Source organism: Thunnus thynnus, chromosome 13 (assembly GCF_963924715.1).
Source record: "Thunnus thynnus chromosome 13, fThuThy2.1, whole genome shotgun sequence".
NCBI classification, from domain to species: domain Eukaryota; kingdom Metazoa; phylum Chordata; class Actinopteri; order Scombriformes; family Scombridae; genus Thunnus; species Thunnus thynnus.
The window spans coordinates 14,258,552-14,279,257 of record NC_089529.1 but is presented as its reverse complement, the minus strand read 5'-3'; the positions used below and the strand labels follow the sequence as shown (position 1 = coordinate 14,279,257).

The following is a 20,706-nucleotide window of genomic DNA, read 5'->3' as shown; positions in this document are numbered from 1 at the left end:
CTCTCTGCTGGATCATAAGAGAACTATAATGAAAAGTCTGCTCATGCTATATAAGATTTTCACCATAAACATCCGCCCAGAAGAAGGAGTCTGGCTTTTTTTGGAAATCTAGTTTTATTTACAGAAGTGATGCATGAAACATTTTGACAAGAAGGACAACAGCGGACAAAAGACACAAGCCAAAACAAATTACAGGCATCCTTAACTTCTACAGTATATACATGCACGCACTAGTTTTGTATTTGTCACCAAGTCAGACAATGTATAGTGTTTCAACAGTGACCTGGAAGCTGTTTTATGATGGTTGATAGCATTTGGAGGGGTATAACTGAAAATATATCTGACACCAGAGGGCAAGGTTCACTTTCTAGCTTTATCCAGAGCTTTCACCACATGTCACTGTCTTCCTCAGCAAACGGAGTCTAACATCACTTGACCCACAGTAAGTTTGAATGCTTTCCTTGATCTTTCTTCAGTCTTTCTTCTGAGGGGTCAGTGATTTTGACCCCTTGCCTGTCCATGTTGGCGTTAATACATTGGCAACTGAGCCAATTCTGTCTGCTGAAGAAGACCGGTAGGAGATGTAGGTCTATCAAGCGGACCGTGAGTTTTTGCAAGGCCAAGAATATTCAGAACATCCACACTCCCCAGGATACACATTTGGTTTTTAAAAAGCTGCAGCTTGTGCGTAAATCCAGCATCTCAACAAAAAGAAAAGATTACACCTCTTATATAAGGCAACATCAAGTGAATGAATGAACCACAGTGCTGATTAACAAAATGAGAAGCCATGAATAATGAGTGACCCACTAATGTGACCATAATAGACATATCTTTTTTGTTTTTTCAACAAAATTTACACATAATTTCACACACCAAAAAAAAAAAAGTCCTGGGAAAAGGCAACCATAAAGCAGCAATAAAAAACATAAAAGTAGCCAGAGGATGTTATCTAATCACAGCAAAATGACATCAACATGAAGTAACCAGTCGTCAACACTGGCTGCTTCTGGATTTGAAACATCAAAAGCCTCATGATGTGACACACATGATATGTAAAGGGGAAAGCTAAGGTCAGTAAGGTCTTAAAGCAGCATCAAGGCACAAAGAAAGAAGAACCGTCTCAGAACTTGTGTTATTAGAGGATAGAGTATTTATATATGAGTGTATGTGTATTTATTGCAGAAGTAAACACTGAGATTTGGCATCACATGTAGCAATAGACAGCAATAGATTTTCAATTATACATGAATCCCTTCATATTAATTCAACAGAAAATCTAATGTACAGTAAATGTCACAGAGAGAAAAACAAACCACGATGTATGATTGGAGTGTAAATTAGAATGTTAGACTGTGAATTGATAAAATTAGTTGAAACAAATAGACTGATGGTAAATGTGATTTTTATGTACTTTGATTATTTGTGAAACAGCAAGTTTATTTCTGCAAGTACCACAAAGGGTAGATATTGCTAAATTTCAGTCCATTAAGCTGTTCCGTTCACAAATAACAAAAACGGCTAGAAAAGTCAGTCATGTATGGTTGATGAAGGTGTAAGATTATTACACTTCTGTGAAAGGCTACATAACAAGCAGCTCACAATGACCTCAATGAACTTGTTTCTGCTGTTGTCATGCCAACGTCTCATGTTTCTAGTTTTATAACTGCACTTTTTTTGTTAATAAAGGCATACGCGGTAAAAGTCATGACAAAAGAAGGTGAAGGCAGTGACTTTGCCAACCCTGAGGATACAAAGTTTCAGTTGCACTGATACTGTAAACACAATATAAAGAACGCAATGTTTGACACTTGCAGGGCAACGTAATATCTGCCATAACTGAAGCACCTACAGACAGATGCTTCTAGTTATGCACAAAAGTCATTAGGCATTCAAAATAACAAAAAGCCTTTTCTCCAATTTACAAATAATTTACTGCAAGAAATATAAACAATATCTTATATACACAATCTTAATTATACATGTTGCTACTTATAGACAGCTACTTTGTTGTAAGAGACTCCCAAAACCACAGTGAATGCACTAGAGGGTTACAGCTAATGGGAATATTGGTGATCTAAATGTTAACCAATTAATAGTTACTTTTAAGGCTATGAAAAGAGAAACTTATCTTAAAGTATTATATATTTTAATGAATACAAGCTAAAAATAGAAAGGTGTACCTGATCAAATTCTTTGATGGCTTTTGCTTCATTGTAAAAATGAATCAATCAGATTCAGAATCTGAAAAACACACTGGAAATGACCACGTTTTAAGAAGTGGGTAATAAAAAGGCACATGAGAAAGGCGTAAAATAAACAGGGAACAAACACAAACCCAAATTAAACATTTGAAGAAAAAAAAAAAAGTTGGCCTGTATTATTTATATGGGAAACTAAATTTTACAAGCTATGGATTCAAAAAGACACAGCAGCCAGCACTGTGAAAATCTCCTGTTACATGACATTAACTGACTTACAGCTGAAATACACCAGGCACGGATGGCACGTCACGTAGGCGGGGCGGAGCTGGGTTTTCCACCTGCTACACAGAGTCCATCTCTGACAATGCATGCATATTGCGTTTTGCCAAGTGATAATGCAGTTTGTTATGTAGGGTTTGGAAGTGTAGGCTATATTAAATGCTACTGAATTAATTAACTAGAGGATCATGGATACACATTGATTATTCCTGTTGCATTGCATTGCCTCTGGTACAATGAGATATTTATTTCAATCATTTTTAAACAGTTTGTACTTGTTTTTTTAAACAGAGACGAGTCGCGCGGCTTCTACAGTCATTGTAGCAGCTTCAGTTGGTTGTAATGGACGCACTCTACTGCAGCCATGCTGTGACAGACGTGTTGAGCGGTGTCCGTGCCTTGTGTATTCTGGTTGTTACACTGTCAGTGTCTTCACCTGATGTTTTACATGTATCAGTAACATCTGTCATTATTTTTATGAAGAGGATGCAGACATCTGTTAACAAACTACTCAATTTAAAATGTTCCTTAGGCTTTAGACCTCATCTCCTCCTCTGAATCTTATATGTATGGAATTTTTAACCTAGATTAAAACAACTATTTCTGCATCATACTTAGACTTGAAATTGGACACGCAGAAACTGTAGGCTACAGCTCCCTGCTGGTCCACTTATAGGTGCAACCAGTGGCCCGACCACCTTGTTCTGCTAGTGAACAAGGGTAATTATATAATTGACAAGCAGTGTATTGTGCAAGCTCCCACCTGTCACGAAGGATTGTTAGAGCAGCATTTCAGCATCAGTTACATAAGAGTTGGCAGGTATTCACATTTGCAATAAGAGAATGTAGCTATTGGCATCTGTATTTAATACTGACTGTGATCTAATGTTCAGGAAAATGTAGCTATATAGTATTTATGTTTTAACAGAAAGAAAGAGAAAAATAGAGATTACTGTTGAACTTTATGGCATCCGGAGAAAAGCTGATTGCACATGTGCACATAGTTCTACTGCCAGCACTGTAATCCAGACACTCTTCAGACGACCCGAAGCAAATATTATGGTCTTCCAGTATCCCTGAACCTATAGGAAACATTGACATGTTTCATGTCTCCAACATGTCCCCTCCCCCCTGAGATAGCCAAATGACAACGGCAGTTTAAACCCAAGGCCAAGCAAAAGGGGCAACAAACAAAATACTGAAATGATAGAACATGAGGCTTCAAAAGTCCTGTTTTTGCACGTGAATTACCACCAGTTGTCTGTGTTCTACCCAGCAGCCGAAGGGGAAAGTCACAGGTTTTAGTTATTTAGTTATTTATCGTTACTTTCAACTGCCAAAATGGGGAGTACTGCCAATGAGGGGACTGGGACTTGTCCTGTCAAAAATACGCGCAGACCGACTGGCGTCAGGGCAGGATGAAATGTACAGTATGTTCTGATCCTTCCTACAAATCTCCTTCATCATCTTCTCTGACCTCGATGCCGTTGTGGAGGAAGGCCTCCTTTTCTGGTGACATGGCTGAATCATGGTCAAGCTTGAAGCCGTTCATCTCTGTGTCTGGAGACGAGTGGACCATAGTGGCCTCGGCGCTGTGATGAATACCGTAGCAGAAGTAGATCAGGAAACCTGAAAAACAGAACAAGAGATACCGTTATCATCTCTAAAATCAGATTACATTTTTAGATTGATGACATAATAAAGTGGACTGTATGGTAACCATGTTGAACTGCCTTAGTTCAAGCTATTAAAGAAAGCAAACTGATCATCAACAGAGCATCAGCAGTGAAGTGCATGGTTTATGAGGCAAAAGACTATTTCCCTTTTAGGGATCAATATCATTTTTACAATTAAGTCAGTCTAAACCCTGGAAAAACAGGAAATGAAGGATAGAGATGGAGTCTATCTACCTATAGCCATCCAGACTGAAAATCGTATCCAAGTGCCTCTGTCCAGCTGCATCATCAGGTAGACATTGACAAACATGCTGATCACTGGAATGAAGGGTAGCAGTGGAACCTAAAGAGTCAAATATCATAGCAAAAGAGGAAAAGCAAACATTAAGTGTAAGGACCAGAGGAAGTGAAAGACATAAACTTTAAAGATTGAGTTTGCAGCTCAAACCTTGAAGGAGAGTTTCGTCTTGCTCTCAGGCTGTCTCCAGATGATAAAGGTGAGGAGGAGACACGCCATGAAGATGACACTGAGGGCTATAATATTCCACATAGCGAGGCCCCCCTGCACTGCCAGTACACTGAATGCCAGGATCAACAGTCCTGCAAGAAGGACACAATAGGATCAGTCAAATATGCAAAAGGACCCAGATTTTAGATTATTTCAAGCGTAACTCTAGACTCAGTAAATATATTTTAATTCTACTATAATCTACTATCAATCTACTGTACACCTGGATTCAAGACAAATAAAGACCCAATGCTCATGGGTCTTGTATGTTCACATACCCAAGAGAGAGGCACAGATGTTGACAGTGAAGCCTGACAGTATGGACGGCTCAGGGTTGTCCGGGAACATCAGGGTGTTAAAGCTGAGCCTTTCCTCCACACCAGGCAGGATGCCCATACTGGGGGCACTGATGCCATCGCTCATCTCCACCTCCTCCTGGGTATTGGCCATTTCATACACCAGACTGGGCTGCGTGGGCTGGTACCTGACACAATCAAACACACACACACACACATAGAGCTGTTTTACCATTGCAACGTTACTCTGAATTCACACCACTTGAAATTAGTCCCAGTGGTAATGCAGTAATAATATTGCAACACTAGTGCACAATGAACCTGCTTATGAGTAATGTCAATCCTACTGTCAGCTGCAGCAAAATTTTCAGCAACAACAGTTTAAGTCAGTCATAATTTGTCTCGCGGTATAAAATCAATGGAGTATGAGATTGCTTTCAATATGAATGCAGGGACACAAACTCCAGGCAGCAGGAAGGTGGTGATATTATTGCAAAGTGTGCAAGATTGGTCACTGCAGTAACTACAATAAAATGTAGTCTGGTTACACATGACATTGACAAGCATAACCTTACAGCCTCAAGCTGAACCAACTTCAAATTACTTCTCCAGCTGCTTGCCACTGTGAATTCCACACATTCACGCATGAACATTTGATAACTCAGGAAAAAATATGCACCAGTTCAACCCCGGTGTCCCCAGTTAAACTCTACATATACTGTCTCTCTTCCACTGACCTGAGCACCAGGACACAAGCAGCCACTAATGTGTAGGCCAGCAGCGTCCCTATTGACATCAGGTCCACCAGGTCCTTAAGGTCGAACAGAAATGCCATGATAGCTTCAAAGAGCAAAAAAGAGAAAAGAGAGAGAGAGATGGAACGTTGAGAATACATGTTTAAGCCTAAGAAACCTTGTTATAAAAAAAAGGGACTGTAATGTGTTTTGAAGTTACTCCTCTGACCTTCCATAAACATTTGAGGTTAAGGTCTTGTGTGGAATTTTTATTAGTCATCCAACTCCCTAACATGCTAAACTGGGAGTGTGTCTAATGTTTATGAGGTAATGTTTTTGTTTGTCTGTCTGTCTGTCTGTCTGTCTGTCTGTCTGTCTGACCCTAACCCTAACCCTAACCCTCTAACCCTAACTCAAACCCCCACCATTCAGGGGACCCCAACAGCACATTGTGTGCATTATTTAAGGGCTGGCACTGATGCTGAGGGAACATGGGGCTCAGTGAACATAGGACCTAATTTGAGTGGGGAAAAAAACATTCATGAGGGAACATAAGGCTGACCCTGCTAAACTAAAGTGGTTAACATATCTGATAAACATCAGCATGCTAAAGCACCACCTCACAAAGCTGCTAGGATGGCTGTAGACTCTGAAGGTCCTAAACAGGTTTGTTGTAGGTAGGACACAATTCTAAGCATATATACAGTACCAGTCAAAAGTTTTTACACACCCTCTCATTCCCTTGAATGAGAAAATGTGTCCAATCTTTTTACTGGTATTATATATCACAAGTGGCGTAACAAACACGATTGGTAGCTACATTTACTACCACACAACTCCTTTCAGATGAAAGTAAATAGTGAGTTAACTCCAGAATTAAAAAAAAAACATGTTTAAATGGTCACAAGTTATGGACAAGCCACTCTCTCTATTTGCTATTTGTGCTAATTCCCATACTGACAAAGAGGTCTTATTTCAACTTTCACATCACATCACATCACATCTATTTCTTCTTCCTCACTCTTTGTCATGCTTCCTATTTGACATTCCCTATTCATCTTACCAGACATAACCCCGGCGGTCATAGTTGACGTTATGGGGGATTTCCTCTCGCTGACACGGGCCAGGAAGGAGAAGAGCAGGCCATCCCGAGCCATGGCAAAGATGATACGGGGTAGAGGGAACATGGAACCCAACAGACTGGGGATGGCGTGGGGAGGAAAACATCAGATTGGGGTGACAGGTGTAGAGTAGATGTACAAGGGGAAGGGAAGAATTGAATGAGGTCAGTATGGAAGAGGGGGGAGAATTAGCGAAAGGAGACGAATATCACTGGCAAGATAGGAGTTGTGGATTTAGGGCTGACGAACGTGCAATGAACGACCGGCTACACTGAAGAGCTGCAGGGGCATGATGTTGGACTGATACCAGTAAAGATGTTCTGATACCAGCATGCACAATTTCTTCCTCTTGAATAACAAATATGTTGTTCCACATGCATTTACTTTCCGTTCCACGGCAGCGGATCATCTATTGTTACTACACCATGCATTTCATTATGGCATTTATATTCCTTCTTACTCCCAAGATGCAATGTGCTAATATCCCTTAAGTCTCTTAAAGTTCATTCACTAACCCATGTTAGAAGAACAAAAAAGAAGAAATACTATGACCTGGACTGCCTCAACCAACTAAAAAGAGAAACCTGGCCATGTAAGACAGGGTTAGAAACACTTAGTAATTCCCTTTTCATGCTTGAGTGCTGATTTCTGGCAGGTTTCTTCAAAACACAGCCAAAATAGAATCTGCAAGTGGCAGATCATTTGCAACCCAGCACAGCTCAGCCCAGCAGCATGAAAAGAAGCTTCAGTGAACATGGGTGCCGTTTTAAAACATGCGTGTTAGTGTCTCACCTGCCCCTACGCCAGAGGTGAGGGTTGCAGTTAGCGGGGTTTTGGTGCGGGGGCTGATCTCAGCCATGAACTTGAAAAGCAGCCCATCATCAGCCATAGCCCAGATCACACGGGGCATAGGGAACATAGAACCCAGCAGGCTACCAGGGGGGAAAACCAGGATATATAGTATCCACACTTATACCCATGAGAATGCCGTGAAACATACATGAACAGAGACACCAGCTCAAATACACAACGAACATCATACAGTATACATACATTCATTTATACAACATGATACACATATAGTTATATAGTGGCATGCAGGAACATATTTAATATCAAAGCATACTTCTGTTCACACGCATCAACCAATATTTTTCATCTGCTGTGCTTTTAAGATCATATGAGCGCCAGAGATGATGCAAATGGTCACCTCAAGTAAACTATGCACACATTTTTAAATGATATAATTCATGTATAATTCATAATTAATCATAATTATTTATAAAAGTAATATTAATTCAAATGATGTGCAATATAAAGTATATACAGTATAAGACAAAAATTTGGACACACTTTCTCGTTCAAGGGAATGGGAAGGTGTGTCCAAACTTCTGACTGGTACTGTATGTACATGAATACCACAATTAAAAACTGATTATTGGTAAAGATGCAGCTTGTGTTGGCCTTTGGTGACATGAGCAAGTGTTACATAACCACATACATAGACTGATGGTACGATATTCTTAGCAATGGTCTTATTTTAGTTAAGGGATCAAATGCCCACTGAAGTTAAATATACACTCACACAGTTACACACACACAAACAGTGTGTGTGTGTATATATCATATATATATATATATATATATAATAGTGTGGGTGTATATATTATTATTATTAGTGTGTGTGTGTATATATTATATAATAATATAATAATATGTATATATATATATATAAATAATATATACACACACACACACACACACGCACACACATATATACACATATACATATATGTCTACATGTGTAAGAGAGTACAAGCGTGTATTTTAAACTTAGACCAGACAAATGCAGGCGTGTGTAAGGGCTTACCTAGTAGACAGAGCACAAAGAGAGCCTACAGCCACAGCATATTTGGCTCCTCCCCAGTCTACATATTTAAAAGCTACAGGAAGAGGGCTGTTGCTGTCCAGCAGATAGTATGGCATCATTAGGGTGAGGGCAGCAGAAACACCGAAGTACGCTACAAAGCAGATGAGCAGAGAGGATACGATGCCAATAGGAATGGCTCTCTGGGGGTTCTTCACCTCTTCACCTAGGGCACAGACAGTGAAAAAACACAGTTAAAGGGGTTGTAAATTTTGTCAGACACAAAAGACACAAAACAATTTACTGCGACCGATTGTCCTATTAAAGATGCAGTGGGTAGAATTTAGTGGCATCTAGCGGAAAGGGCTTGGCAGAAATGGGATATAATATTCATAAATATGTTTTAATCACCTGAAAATATTTTGTTACCTTAGAGTGAGCCCTTTATGAAAACAGACTGTACACTTAGGAGGGTGAGTGGAGGGGTATTCAGTTGGTTGCAATCTGCAACCTCACCACTAGATGCCACTAAATCCTACACACTGCACCTTTAAGCAAAGTAGAAAGTGCACTTTTATTTGGCTGAAGAGGTTTGGCTCTTGAGACATTCAACGATGAGTGCAACTCATCAAGGTTTCAGAAGAGTTCACCACTTTTGATTGAGAAGTTATCATGATCAACTAGGCCAACATAATAAATTGCTGCAGGATCACAGATCACTAAAACTGCTTTGGTTGCATTGAAAGTAACATTTTCATAAAAGTAACAGAACTGTCCACTAAGTTGTCACTTGTCTCCGTAAATAGTTTAAATGGAACATGCTTTTTCATTCTGGAGGGAAATTTTTACTTTCTTAAATTATCATTTGTGCAACTGTCATTGCAACAGCCTGACATCCCTACATTAGCAGCCACACTACTGTTGGTGGTAACAAACTACACACATTTTAATGCAGGACTTTAGCAGATTTTGTATGCATCATTTAATCTTTTATAGCAGTATTGGCAGAATTCCACTAAACGTGGCAAACTGACAGATTTAAGAAGCCTTTTGCATGGTATTTTGCAGCAAATCGAACAAGGAACTTATTTTCTCCATTCACCCCACAAGACTGAAACACCTAACTATTCAGCTGCAGGCGCTTATGCAACAGTGGTCCACAGGTGAACACTCAGGTCTTGTTCTGCGATGAAATCATGTTGCAATGATGGAGTGTGTGTCTAACGCTGTGTCTGGATCCTCTCATGCACTGCTGTCCATGACAGGTGACAGCCACTGATTGACCCAAGGTCAGGCGTCATAAGCATAACAGTGGTAACAGTTGTGTGACTATGTTTGTGTGTATGTGTGTGTGTGTGTGTGTGTGTTGAGGGGGAAGGGGATGATGGCTTCATGCCAACTTAACTTTAGGTAGCAAGAATACACACACACACACACAGATGATATAATGGCTTAGGCCTGCCTGTGTTTGTGTGTGTGTGACAGACATGCCCCCACAAGCCATACTCAAGCAAACTCGTTCAGAGTTAACTTCACGCTAGCCAATCAGAATTCAGGAAACAGAGGGGTGGGAACGGCTGGGGGACCACAGAGCAGGCAAGCTGGAAGAAATTTGTTAACTCTCCCTTTATTACAAGCCAGCGTCCTTGAACAGACTGAGCAGATTAGAAACTACATGCATGAACAGTACACAGCGTAGAAAAACATGAGGAACACCCCCCCCCCCCCACAAACCTCACATCAACATTTTCCCCCCTAACCTGCGTCACAGTGCTTGGAACTTTGCCAAGAGCAGAATTAGGCCAAATGCATTAAACAGCATCTTTTCTCTCTGCCCTGCCCCTCTTATGTAATACTACTGAATGTTTAGACAAGCTTAGGATAGAAATGCCCCCCCCACCCCCACCACCACCACCAAAACTGAAGCATGCCCATTAGGCAGTAGAAGGGATATGAGAAGTAAAACAAAAGGGGCCAGAAAACAGAGGAAGTTTTTTCTGGTATCCTCCTGCACTGACCTGTGGTGGCGATGCAGTCAAATCCTACAAAGGCATAGAAGCAGGTAGCAGCTCCGGAAAGGACGCCTGTGAAACCGAATGGCATGAAGCCACCCTCTCCTAACCTTTCTTTGGAAGGTGGGTTGTCCGTGATACTGGAAATGTGAAGAAACGAACGATTAAAACTGTCAAAAAAAACAAACTGTATTGGACGAATTAGTTGTTTAAAAATTATCCAGAGTATATGAGACATTGTTTCTGGGATGGAGGTAGAAATGATGCATGATTGCAGATGCATGCTGCAAAACTTCTTGGGTGAACTGACCCTTTCAGCTGAAAAAAATACAGTATCAAAAATAACAAAGTATGCCTCATGAAACAACATGGACATGTCAAAAAGCTGAGTGTGTATGAGCATGTCCTTACTTGAGGCTGGAGTTACTGGTATTGTAGGTATGTAGGATCTCTTCAGGGTCTAGCTGCCAGTTCTTCAAAGTGCCTTTGACCAGTCCGGACACCACCATGAACAGCAAGACTAGGATGTTGATGCACGTAAAAACCTTGTTCACCATCGCTGACTCTTTGACCCCAAATGCCAGCAAACCTTAAATATGGAAAAGACAGAGAAAGGAAACAAAAAGAAGAAAGAAATTAACACTTGTTGGAGAAAGAGACGTGGAAGGACTGTTGAATGAATTACACCTGTTTCGTACTCAAATTTGTCAACAAAGTATCTGTCATAGATATCTGCAATGTCAACTGTACCAAGTGTTAAAAGTCCAAGGGTGAGACAAAGCATACAAGCAATGTGAAGCAAAAGTGAAAACATGAGAGAGACAGAAAGGTAGAAGTGTCTTTACCTGTAAGGGTTATAATGATGACTACAGCAAACATGTCTGGATATTCTGCCAGTATGCCTGGTGCATCCATGGACATGTACTTTCTGCAGAACTGCTCTATGCACTTCCCTACCAACTCGTCGAAGGTTGCGCTCCATGCACGGGCCACACTGGAGGTACCTGAAATGGAGAGAGGACTTCTCTTGGTGACTGTTTCCTGTTTTGTTCATCTTTTTTCAACTATAAATGAACACAAACTGCTTTCTGCACCTCAACAAAAAGGGAACAGCATAATAGGAAATGCGGTATTGCTTCATGTTTACCGATGATATAGGAGAGGATGAGGTTCCATCCAGTGATGAAGGCCCAGATTTCCCCTACAGTCACATAGGAGTACAGATAAGCCGAGCCTGTCTTTGGAACACGGGCTCCAAATTCAGCATAGCACAAGCCAGCCAACACCGAGGCTAATGCTGCTATCAGGAAAGACAGCACAATAGCAGGACCTGGGGGGGGGCAATGCAAATCACATGATTATAGAGGTTTTAAAATTTGCAACACACTACATTTTTAATAATTTAAAATAATACAAACGTACCTGAATTCTCACGTGCAACAGCACCAGCTAGCACATAGACACCAGCCCCCAGCGTGCTGCCCACGCCCAGGGCCACCAGGTCAAAAGTATTGAGGCATCGGGAAAGACGGGAATCCTCTGTGTTACAGTCCACCACCTTCACCCTCAACAACTGCTTCGCGAAACTAAGAAGCAGCGCCATGGATCACAGTCTGGCCTCAGGGAGGGTAGGGGAGGCAAGGGGGAAAAGGTTGACCAGGGCTCAGAGGTCACAGGGGAGAGGTCACATACACCTTAAAAGGGAGGCAAAGGAGGGAAATAATGAAGGGTTAGGGGTTCTTAAATGAACAGGTCACCACAGGAGTATAATTTTATTCAAGACTAAAGTTTGAACACAAAATATACACCAAAAATAGCCTGTTGGATGTCTGTGTGAAAAGTACATAGAGGCCACGTTTGCAATCACATTGCAGTAGTTAAGAGTTACAGACTGAGCTCAAGGGGTTCACTGGTGCTCGACAAACTTATTTTAAGTAGAACACGGTTTCTTGGGGTGTTACATAACACAACCTAAATCCACAATGTGTGACTGCTAGCCAAAAAACCAGGGGCCTATAGGGATAATCCATCTTATTGCTGGATACAATGCTGACATATGTTACATAACACAACGCAACTCACAGGAGAGGAGGCAAAGCCTTTGAACAGACTGTTCAACACAAAGAGAATCATAACTCATGACACAGAAACACTGTTTTGAAACATGCAACGGGGACTCATCACATTGTGTTACTCCTACACATACCTGAAGTAATAAAACTTCTACTTGGGGTAGTACAAATAAGGACAGTCCACCATGAAGTTGAGTGCTCAAAGTAAACAGACTTAATAGAAAGCAAATAAAATAACAAATGGGCCAAAGTAGACGGAAATGGACAGTTACAAGCAACTTGCTCTTATTTTAAAGGCACCTAAACACCTATCATTCACATTTCCAGGTCTATAATTATATTCTGGGGCTCTACTTATATTCTGTGGCCCTTTATGCAGCACCTCAGTTCAGTCTCTGTCTGAAACAGGCCATTTTAGCTCCTGGCTCTGTTCTGAAAGGTCAGCTTCTGGAAGTCTGCTGAGACACAGCCAGCAATGTAAACAAATAGTAGTAGTAGGATTTCACTTCTTTTCCTCATTTTTTTTTATTCAAAATGTCAACCTCTAAAATACATACAAATTTGAGCCATAAAATGATCCAAAATATGAGAAGACAACACAAACAACCCATGGAACAACTTTAGCAACAAAGACTAAAGAACGGACAGATCTTTGTGGGCATGTGCAAACACTCTGACATCATTTTGACATTTTGGTAAGTAGAGGTAACTTTAGAAACGGAGCGTTCAGAGCAGCCTGAAGCCTGGGCTTTTGACTCTCAGTTTTGACCATGAATAACATAGACATCCAACATTATAACAGTGTATATATGACAGAAAATCAGCTTGAAAATAGAAGATCTGAATTTATAAACTTGCAAGGAAACTTCTGTATTTTTCAACCTGGACCCTATTTTCCCAACATTTTGGGTCTAAGTGACTAATGGGAACAGAAATTTAAAAATTAGTCACTACTACATGCAGCTAGTTCCTGTGTTCTTGTGTTTACTTTCGTTGTCAGATGCTTATAATAACAATCTGAGCCTGTCAGTGCCAAAAATAAGCACTTTTAGTGGACGTACTTTGACGTGTGATTACACTGCAGCCTGTTTCGCAGCCACTGGCTGAACCACTCTTGCTCAATACTGGACCAATTTCAAAAACTTTTGTCCTCATTAGTCACTTAGACCCAAAATGATAGGAAAGCAGGGTCTACGTTGAAAAATACTGAAGTTTCCCTTGAACGCTAAAATCTAAGGGATACTCCAGTAATTTAATAATGCACTTCTGTGCTCACAAGACACATTAAAAATAGATAGTCAATGCTGAAGCAGCAAGGGCTGTGATATCATAATTTGTGATCTCTCTTTTAGACCTTTCACTTCCAGTTTATAATGCCTGCTTTCTATTCAAAAGTTTTAAGACAAAATAAACCCTGATGATGTCATCAGAAACCTCCTCCAGAGCCACAGAAGACATTATACACCTGTTTTCACAGGCAGCCATGCATAACATTAGCTGTATCTAAACTGAAGACTTGGAGCTGGAACAGATTTATCTTTGGCAGCATGCTACTTTCTGACAGACTCATATCTAAATGCAATAGTTTGTGCTCATGAAAAAAGTTGAGAATATGGGAAGGAATGAGCAGCCAACACAGTTTGACACTGTGTCTTCCCTCTGGAGGCCAATTGCAGCTGTATGACCCCGCTCCATAGTGGTCAGTAGTCTGTCCAACATCTCATGCACATTCCCCAGTGCTGAGCTCACATATGGAGAAGAAATACTTGATATTTGGAGGGAGAAAAAATATGGAGGGCAGATCGAGGAATAGAAAGGGGGGAAAAAAGGAGGGGTTGGGGGGCAGGGGTATAAACAATGTCCTAGTGCAACATTAGTTCAGTTGTGGTAGTCTGGCTGAAGCGCAGTGTCATGTCCTGTGGAAGAGAGAAGTCGGGAATTGAGTGAGTGACATGCAGTAGCATAACACTGTGACCCATTTCTAGACAATGGCACCTCTCCAGAACCAACTGACATGAGGACACAAAACCAGAAAGGTCATGTGGACAGTGCAACACGTCACATGTCATGGAAACTTCCACTTAAGGTTGACTTAAGGTGACGACCTTGCAGCCTTTTTTTCTTTCCAGAACACTTTCCAAACTTTCCAACCTGGGCTATTAGATCACATATAAAATATTTTGGAGTCATATAAACTGTAAAATGTCTTATACACTTGTACACAAAGATCATGTTTGCAGATGGAGAAATTCATGTTAGTGTTCTGAGAAACCCGTCAACACATTTACTGCAATTGTCTTCTTCTTAGCAGTGATCACACAGAGATGAGCTACTAAAAACACAACACTGACAAAACTATGGTTTTCCTATGGTATGTATGACTGGCATTCAACCAGCCACATTAAAACAGCTTATAGATTTTACAAAAATAGACGTCACAGGTTTTACAATGTGGTTGATCTCCACAGATCTAACAAAAACAAAATAAAAGCTTCAAAAAAGGATTTTTCCATATATATTAAAAACACTTTTCTTTATTAATTAACTGGCTTGTGGCTGGTAGTTGTGTTTCCTGTTGTACCTAATTCTTCACCATAATCAAGCTGAAATTACAACACAAGTCAGAAGAATCCCATCTCTCCTACTTGCAGTTGCTAGTTAGTGTTGTAGAGGTCACTATTGTTTGCAATGTGTCATTAATCAAATGGTGTTGCATGTCAGCAGTGGTTCTCTTTAGAAATGGTGTGGAAAGAATCACTCAGGTGTACATTCAGACATCATATAACACTGTACTACTGCCAACTATTAGGAACCCACAATATTATAATGTAGCTTTTAATACTAATCTGATACAAGATTATACTTCACAGATGTGTTAGTGTAGGGTATTTTGTTGTGTCTCGTTAAATACAGTATATGGTATACTGTACTGACATGGAATTCATGGATATGCAGATGTCTCATAGAGATTAAATCATAACCGCATACTTTTTTTTCCTGAATGAAAACTAAAAGAGACCATAATCATGAAAGAAAGAATCTACATCCAGGTATTTGCATTTACACATTATGTAAACTAAAAAAAATGAAATACATATTTCAAAAACAAGCACTGCAACATTCCAGTAAACGTAACAGCATGGTTGGGAAGTTCAAACAGCAAAACCATTGTATTGTTGCTTATATTATTATTCTGCCCAGGTAAATAAATAGCTGATTACTATAACGGCACCTGTGGTACATCATTGTAAAACCTGGGAATTTCATTTAAAAAAAACTTAGAGAAAATACCATTCATATAGCCATGGGTTATCTTAAAGTGCTTATAGGAATGCATACAAACACAGTGGAAAGTGAAGTAGCCTATATGAACCACATGACCCCTCCCTGACCTGGGTACACAGGTTATGCAACTGCTGAGTCAATACAGTCTTCTGTCAATACAGTTAAGCAGACCAAATAATGACACCTTAAACAAAAGGAAATCTGACAATTCACAACAACCTTACATGCTTGAAACAGGGAGCATAATGAAATACACATACACATGCACATGTCAATGCCACACATCAATGTCAAAATTGCAATAATCTGTTTCTATACAGAGGAATGAGAAAATACAAAGAAATCGAATACTTACAGCACTCAAAACCACCTAAAGATACGCTTCACCTGTTGATCGGAGCAGAAAGTTCGAAGGAACGATGGCAACTAAAGGGATTAAACAACGTATTTGCTAACTATTCTTCGAGCTGCTGTGAAGAGTGCAGAGTGTTTGACGGACGCCGTTCTGAAATAGAATCTGGAGGAATCACATGGCTTGGCTATTCCAAGCAGCTACTGGGTGTTCAAACACACACGCACGCACGGTCATAATGTAGAAGTAGTTGGCTGACAGTGGAAACCTTGATAAATTTAATTTTACAGTAGTAATTCCAGATGCATATTAACTCTTATGCAATCACAAAGTTGCACTCGAAAAACATGCAAATAGTCACAGTAACCCAATTTATCTACAAAAATGCGCCTGTAACTTGCGGCTGCATCCAGATAAGCCTTTGGATTGCTGTCACTCATGCACGCAAGTGCACACATTTATGTATGGATGCTTTATTTGATTTTCTGTAACGGAATGATTATTTAGTAGAGAATACCACAGGCTTTAGAAAGCATAGTACTCAACCCACTGTGGAGAAAGTAGAGGCAGTGTCTGTCAGTGGGAAGGAGTGAGTGAACAGGGAAGGGGGGTGTGAGTCTCTGGAACCAATGAAAGTAGACCATTAATATGACACTGCTTGACATTTAGGGAAGGGCTGACGGCTGAAATAGGGCCTTTTTCAGTACTACAACCAAATAATTGGGTTTATATGGCAGTAATTAATGAAGTGCATCTTCTAAAAACTGAATAAATAGTAGATAAAACATATTTCAGATGGTCAATAGAGATTTGGCTTAACAGAGTTATCCTGGTAAGTCACCGTTAAGAAATTTCCCTTGAGTATGGTTTCACCTTACCTCATGTGGCTTTAGGGCTGATAGTCAATGAAAAACCATACACTCAGCAGAATGTGCTTATGGTATGATCTACAGAGGGCAGATCATACCATGCTGGCAAGCTAAGATGTAGAAGACTCGACAGTATCTTTGTGTGCACATATACATACACTGGAGTGCACTCAAGCAACAGCAACTCATTTTCACTTTGTGTCTTTGGCTGTTCATCTGTCTTTTGTCGCTTAACTATCCCGCATAACATATAATGCGTGTTAGATCTTGCTCACTGTTGCTTAGCTAAGCTCTAAGTAACTGCCTGCATGCATACACGAGAGGAGAAAGGACGGCATGCAACAGTGGAATGATGACTGCTGCCTGTTGCCAGTTTTTATCCGTTCCCATCCCATGCAGCTTGGTGTACACATGATGCCTCTCGACTCTGCCAGATAGACATCACTGTGCTAATAGTATAAATACCCTGTGAATAGTCTATTCACATTACTAATCTGGTTACTTATTATGTTTGCAATGATTTCCTGGTGTCATCTAAATTACCCAGGTAACTAAGTTGCAAAGACTTTATCGTTTGGGCTGCAGTAGCGCATATAAACAAAGCATGTGTTGCTATTTAACAGACTGTGATGGTGGCCGTTTCATACGTGCCCCGCTGGGTCACCTTGAACTTTTCATGCGTGTGGATTTCAACAATGTGTGTCAGTCAGTCAGTCGGTCAGGAACAAGCAAAGTCATGGTGTGCACCACCTCCCAGAGCAGAAAGAAATGATATGAGTAATGCATTGGCAGGTCATAATGTTTCCTAAATAAGGAGTATCTGCAATCAACTTCAAGAGTAATTTAGAACTTGTTTAAATTATGGGCACCTAGTACCTAGGAGAGCACCTTCTTCTTTTGGTATGTTTAGCCAAACTTATAGCAAAACTAACAACTTATGAAAAAGGATAAATGACAGGCAGCATGCCCTCTGCCTTTCTAGACAAACAACCACCCTGCCTGCTCTCATCCTTCTCCCTGAGTCTGGGACATAGGCCAGTAAAATAATCACATATTTTAGGAAACAAAAGACTGGCCCCTCTCCTCCACTTATTTCAGCTTTTTAAGGTCAGGACACTGGAGGACCTTTCATTTTTTTCAGTTTCAGACTTCAAGTGTATCAAAGAAAGCAAAACACACTGGTATCTCTGTTGAACACTGCAGCCTCTTTGCTGATTAGTGCCGAGTTGTCTTCAGAGGAGTTAAGATAATGTGGGTGGACTATAACTGCACTGGCCAAAGATGGGAGACATCCAACATCTCCAGAAGAACATGAATATTTTAGTTAACCGGTTTTCAAGTTTAAGCATAAATATGTATTGTGTATGTGTGTGTGTGCGCATTACTATTGCCCAACTTCGTAATACGTCCTGATTCATGTTATGTACACACTGTAATCTATTTACTGCAGCTACAGTCACTCACATTTGGCACACTGCAAGTCAAAGTCAAAAACCACCAACTGCAACTTGTTTCATCTTTTTTTTTTTCATTATGAGTCCGAACAAAAGCCACACACAGTTCAGAGCAAATAGAAGTTCATGCTGGTATAATTGCGCATACAGGCAATCAAACAGTTAGCCTGAGAGGTGCAGCGAACAGGAAATATGAAGCCCCTTTGCATGCTGAAGCCCTCTCCAGAATCTGAGTGAACCTGGAAAGCTTCCACACACACACACACACACACACACACACACCCTTTAGTGACTCTAATAGTGGGGTCAGACGACACCCAAGGGTCATTAAGGGACTACCATGGGGGTCCCCAGATAAATGGGGAATATTTTAATTTCACTATTATTTCATTGACTTGAAGTTAGCCCAAGGAGAGAATGTATAATAATGACTATTCTGTTCACAGGTTTCACACTCTTCAGCGTTATCTGCCCCTATGATCTGCCCACCTACAGTGTACAGATTACATACAGGACATGTTCCAACCCTGCAGTCAGCAACTTGCCTGCTAGTGACCCACTTTCAGACCAGCTAAAGTTAGACTGACTGGAGATATATGAGATATGGTCTGAGCTGATGCCATCGAGATCTAAAAGGCTTGCTACTGTCAGTATCATTTGTAAAATACTGTTAAATTGGAACATAAAAAATTAGCTATTTATTAATTGAGCATCTGGGGTCAGACATTTAAATGCTCATCTTTCACTAAACAAGACTGATGATTATTTAGTATTCAAGCTGTTTTTCCAAATGCCAAATTCAGGTGCAAATCCATTAGGTTGAGCCAACTCATGCCTCTATCATAAGCACCCATCACTATATACGCTCACATCCTGTCAACATCCTGTGTTCTTGTGATTGTAGGTTGTATTTCAATTGATAAATGAGTAAGTAAGTAAGTAATGTCCTCTCCACACTACTATTTTTCATAATTTTTCAAACACTACATCTATCTAATGTCTGGTATTATTACATTGTTATAAAAAGGTTTAAGACAGAACATCAATGATTTGATACTGAAAGAATTTATTTTAGCAATTGGTTTCCCACCCTGCTATTTTAACTTTTCTACAGTATGTGAGTACTTTTCCAACCTCTTCTTTATTTGCTGCTTGCTTGCATGTCAGTTTCTGCTGTGTGTGGGGCCACTTGCTGCTTTCACTCCAGTCCAGACTACATTTACCATCCCCCCCCCCCCCCCCCCCCTCCCTCCCTCCCCTCACAAAGAGTATATGCAAACCTTTCAGTCCCGGTTCCAGACCAGTTTTGAATCCGGTACAAACATTAATAGTGAGGTGCAAGTTGTGTGAAAAGTAAATAAAGGAACAGTTGGGATACTTTCCTCGGGCTTGCCCCCCCCTGTCACAAACACAGGCATGCTGTAAGGAGCCGCAGCGCTGTAAAGTAGTTAAAATGGGGTCCGAAGGAAGCGAGCATGTGGTTTGCAGCGTGTGAGATACACACTCATTTTTTACGCAAGGGAAGCGTGTTTTTGTGTGGGGGCCTCTGACTGACATGTTAACCACCAAGTCAAAACCGGGATACACATACTAGAAAGTTAGTAATCGCGCATTCAAAAAAAACAAACATTTTCATGCATGTGGCTATGAAGCAAAATGCAACGTTTACATAGTTGTTCTTTACCTTGCAAAAGAAGCGCATAAGAGGGGGTTCCAGGATATTGACAATTTCCTTGAGAGGTCTTTAAAAAAAAAAAAAAAACCTTGGAAACGATGGTACCCAAAACTGCGTCCACACACGACGGTCGGCAAAGATGTTTGTCCTCCTTTACAGGTGGTAAAGAGGAACTTAAAGAGCTCGTTCGATGGGGAGCAGAGAGGCAAATATAAGCAGCCCCGCCCTCGTTACTACTAGTTCTGCAGTAGTCATTGGCTTGAGACTACTGCATTTGTGCCTCAAGAGGCTGAAATCAGTAA

General features: G+C 40.5%; 1 protein-coding gene across 3 annotated transcripts; it reads right to left on the bottom strand.

Moving 5' to 3' along the window:
• Positions 1-623: 623 nt before the first annotated feature.
• On the bottom strand, positions 624-20,628 carry slc7a1a (solute carrier family 7 member 1a). Of its 3 annotated transcripts, none has more exons than XM_067608149.1 (13): positions 20,414-20,628; positions 12,120-12,391; positions 11,845-12,027; positions 11,543-11,701; positions 11,109-11,286; positions 10,704-10,837; positions 8,689-8,911; positions 7,611-7,750; positions 5,701-5,803; positions 4,946-5,151; positions 4,608-4,759; positions 4,394-4,502; positions 624-4,112 (listed from the first exon to the last, which is right to left on the bottom strand). In XM_067608149.1, the coding sequence occupies exons 2-13, from the start codon at positions 12,298-12,300 to the stop codon at positions 3,931-3,933; spliced, it is 1,950 nt and encodes a 649-aa protein (XP_067464250.1). In that variant the 5' UTR covers positions 12,301-12,391; positions 20,414-20,628; the 3' UTR covers positions 624-3,930. The 3 variants fall into 3 exon arrangements, with proteins under 3 accessions (XP_067464250.1, XP_067464249.1, XP_067464251.1); XM_067608148.1 differs by lacking the exon at positions 20,414-20,628 and adding an exon at positions 16,410-16,583; XM_067608150.1 differs by lacking the exons at positions 7,611-7,750; positions 20,414-20,628 and adding exons at positions 6,761-6,897; positions 16,410-16,575.
• Positions 20,629-20,706: the final 78 nt, after the last annotated feature.

Excerpts from the sequence above, each read along its gene's own strand:
- slc7a1a (XM_067608149.1), bottom strand. The coding sequence starts at position 12,300 with ATGGCGCTGCTTCTTAGTTTCGCGAAGCAGTTGTTGAGGGTGAAGGTG. Across the intron at positions 4,760-4,945 it reads CATCTGTGCCTCTCTCTTGG|GACTGTTGATCCTGGCATTC; the intron begins GTATGTGAACAT and ends TCCTTCTTGCAG. Across the intron at positions 4,113-4,393 it reads TTCAGTCTGGATGGCTATAG|GTTTCCTGATCTACTTCTGC; the intron begins GTAGATAGACTC and ends TCTGTTTTTCAG.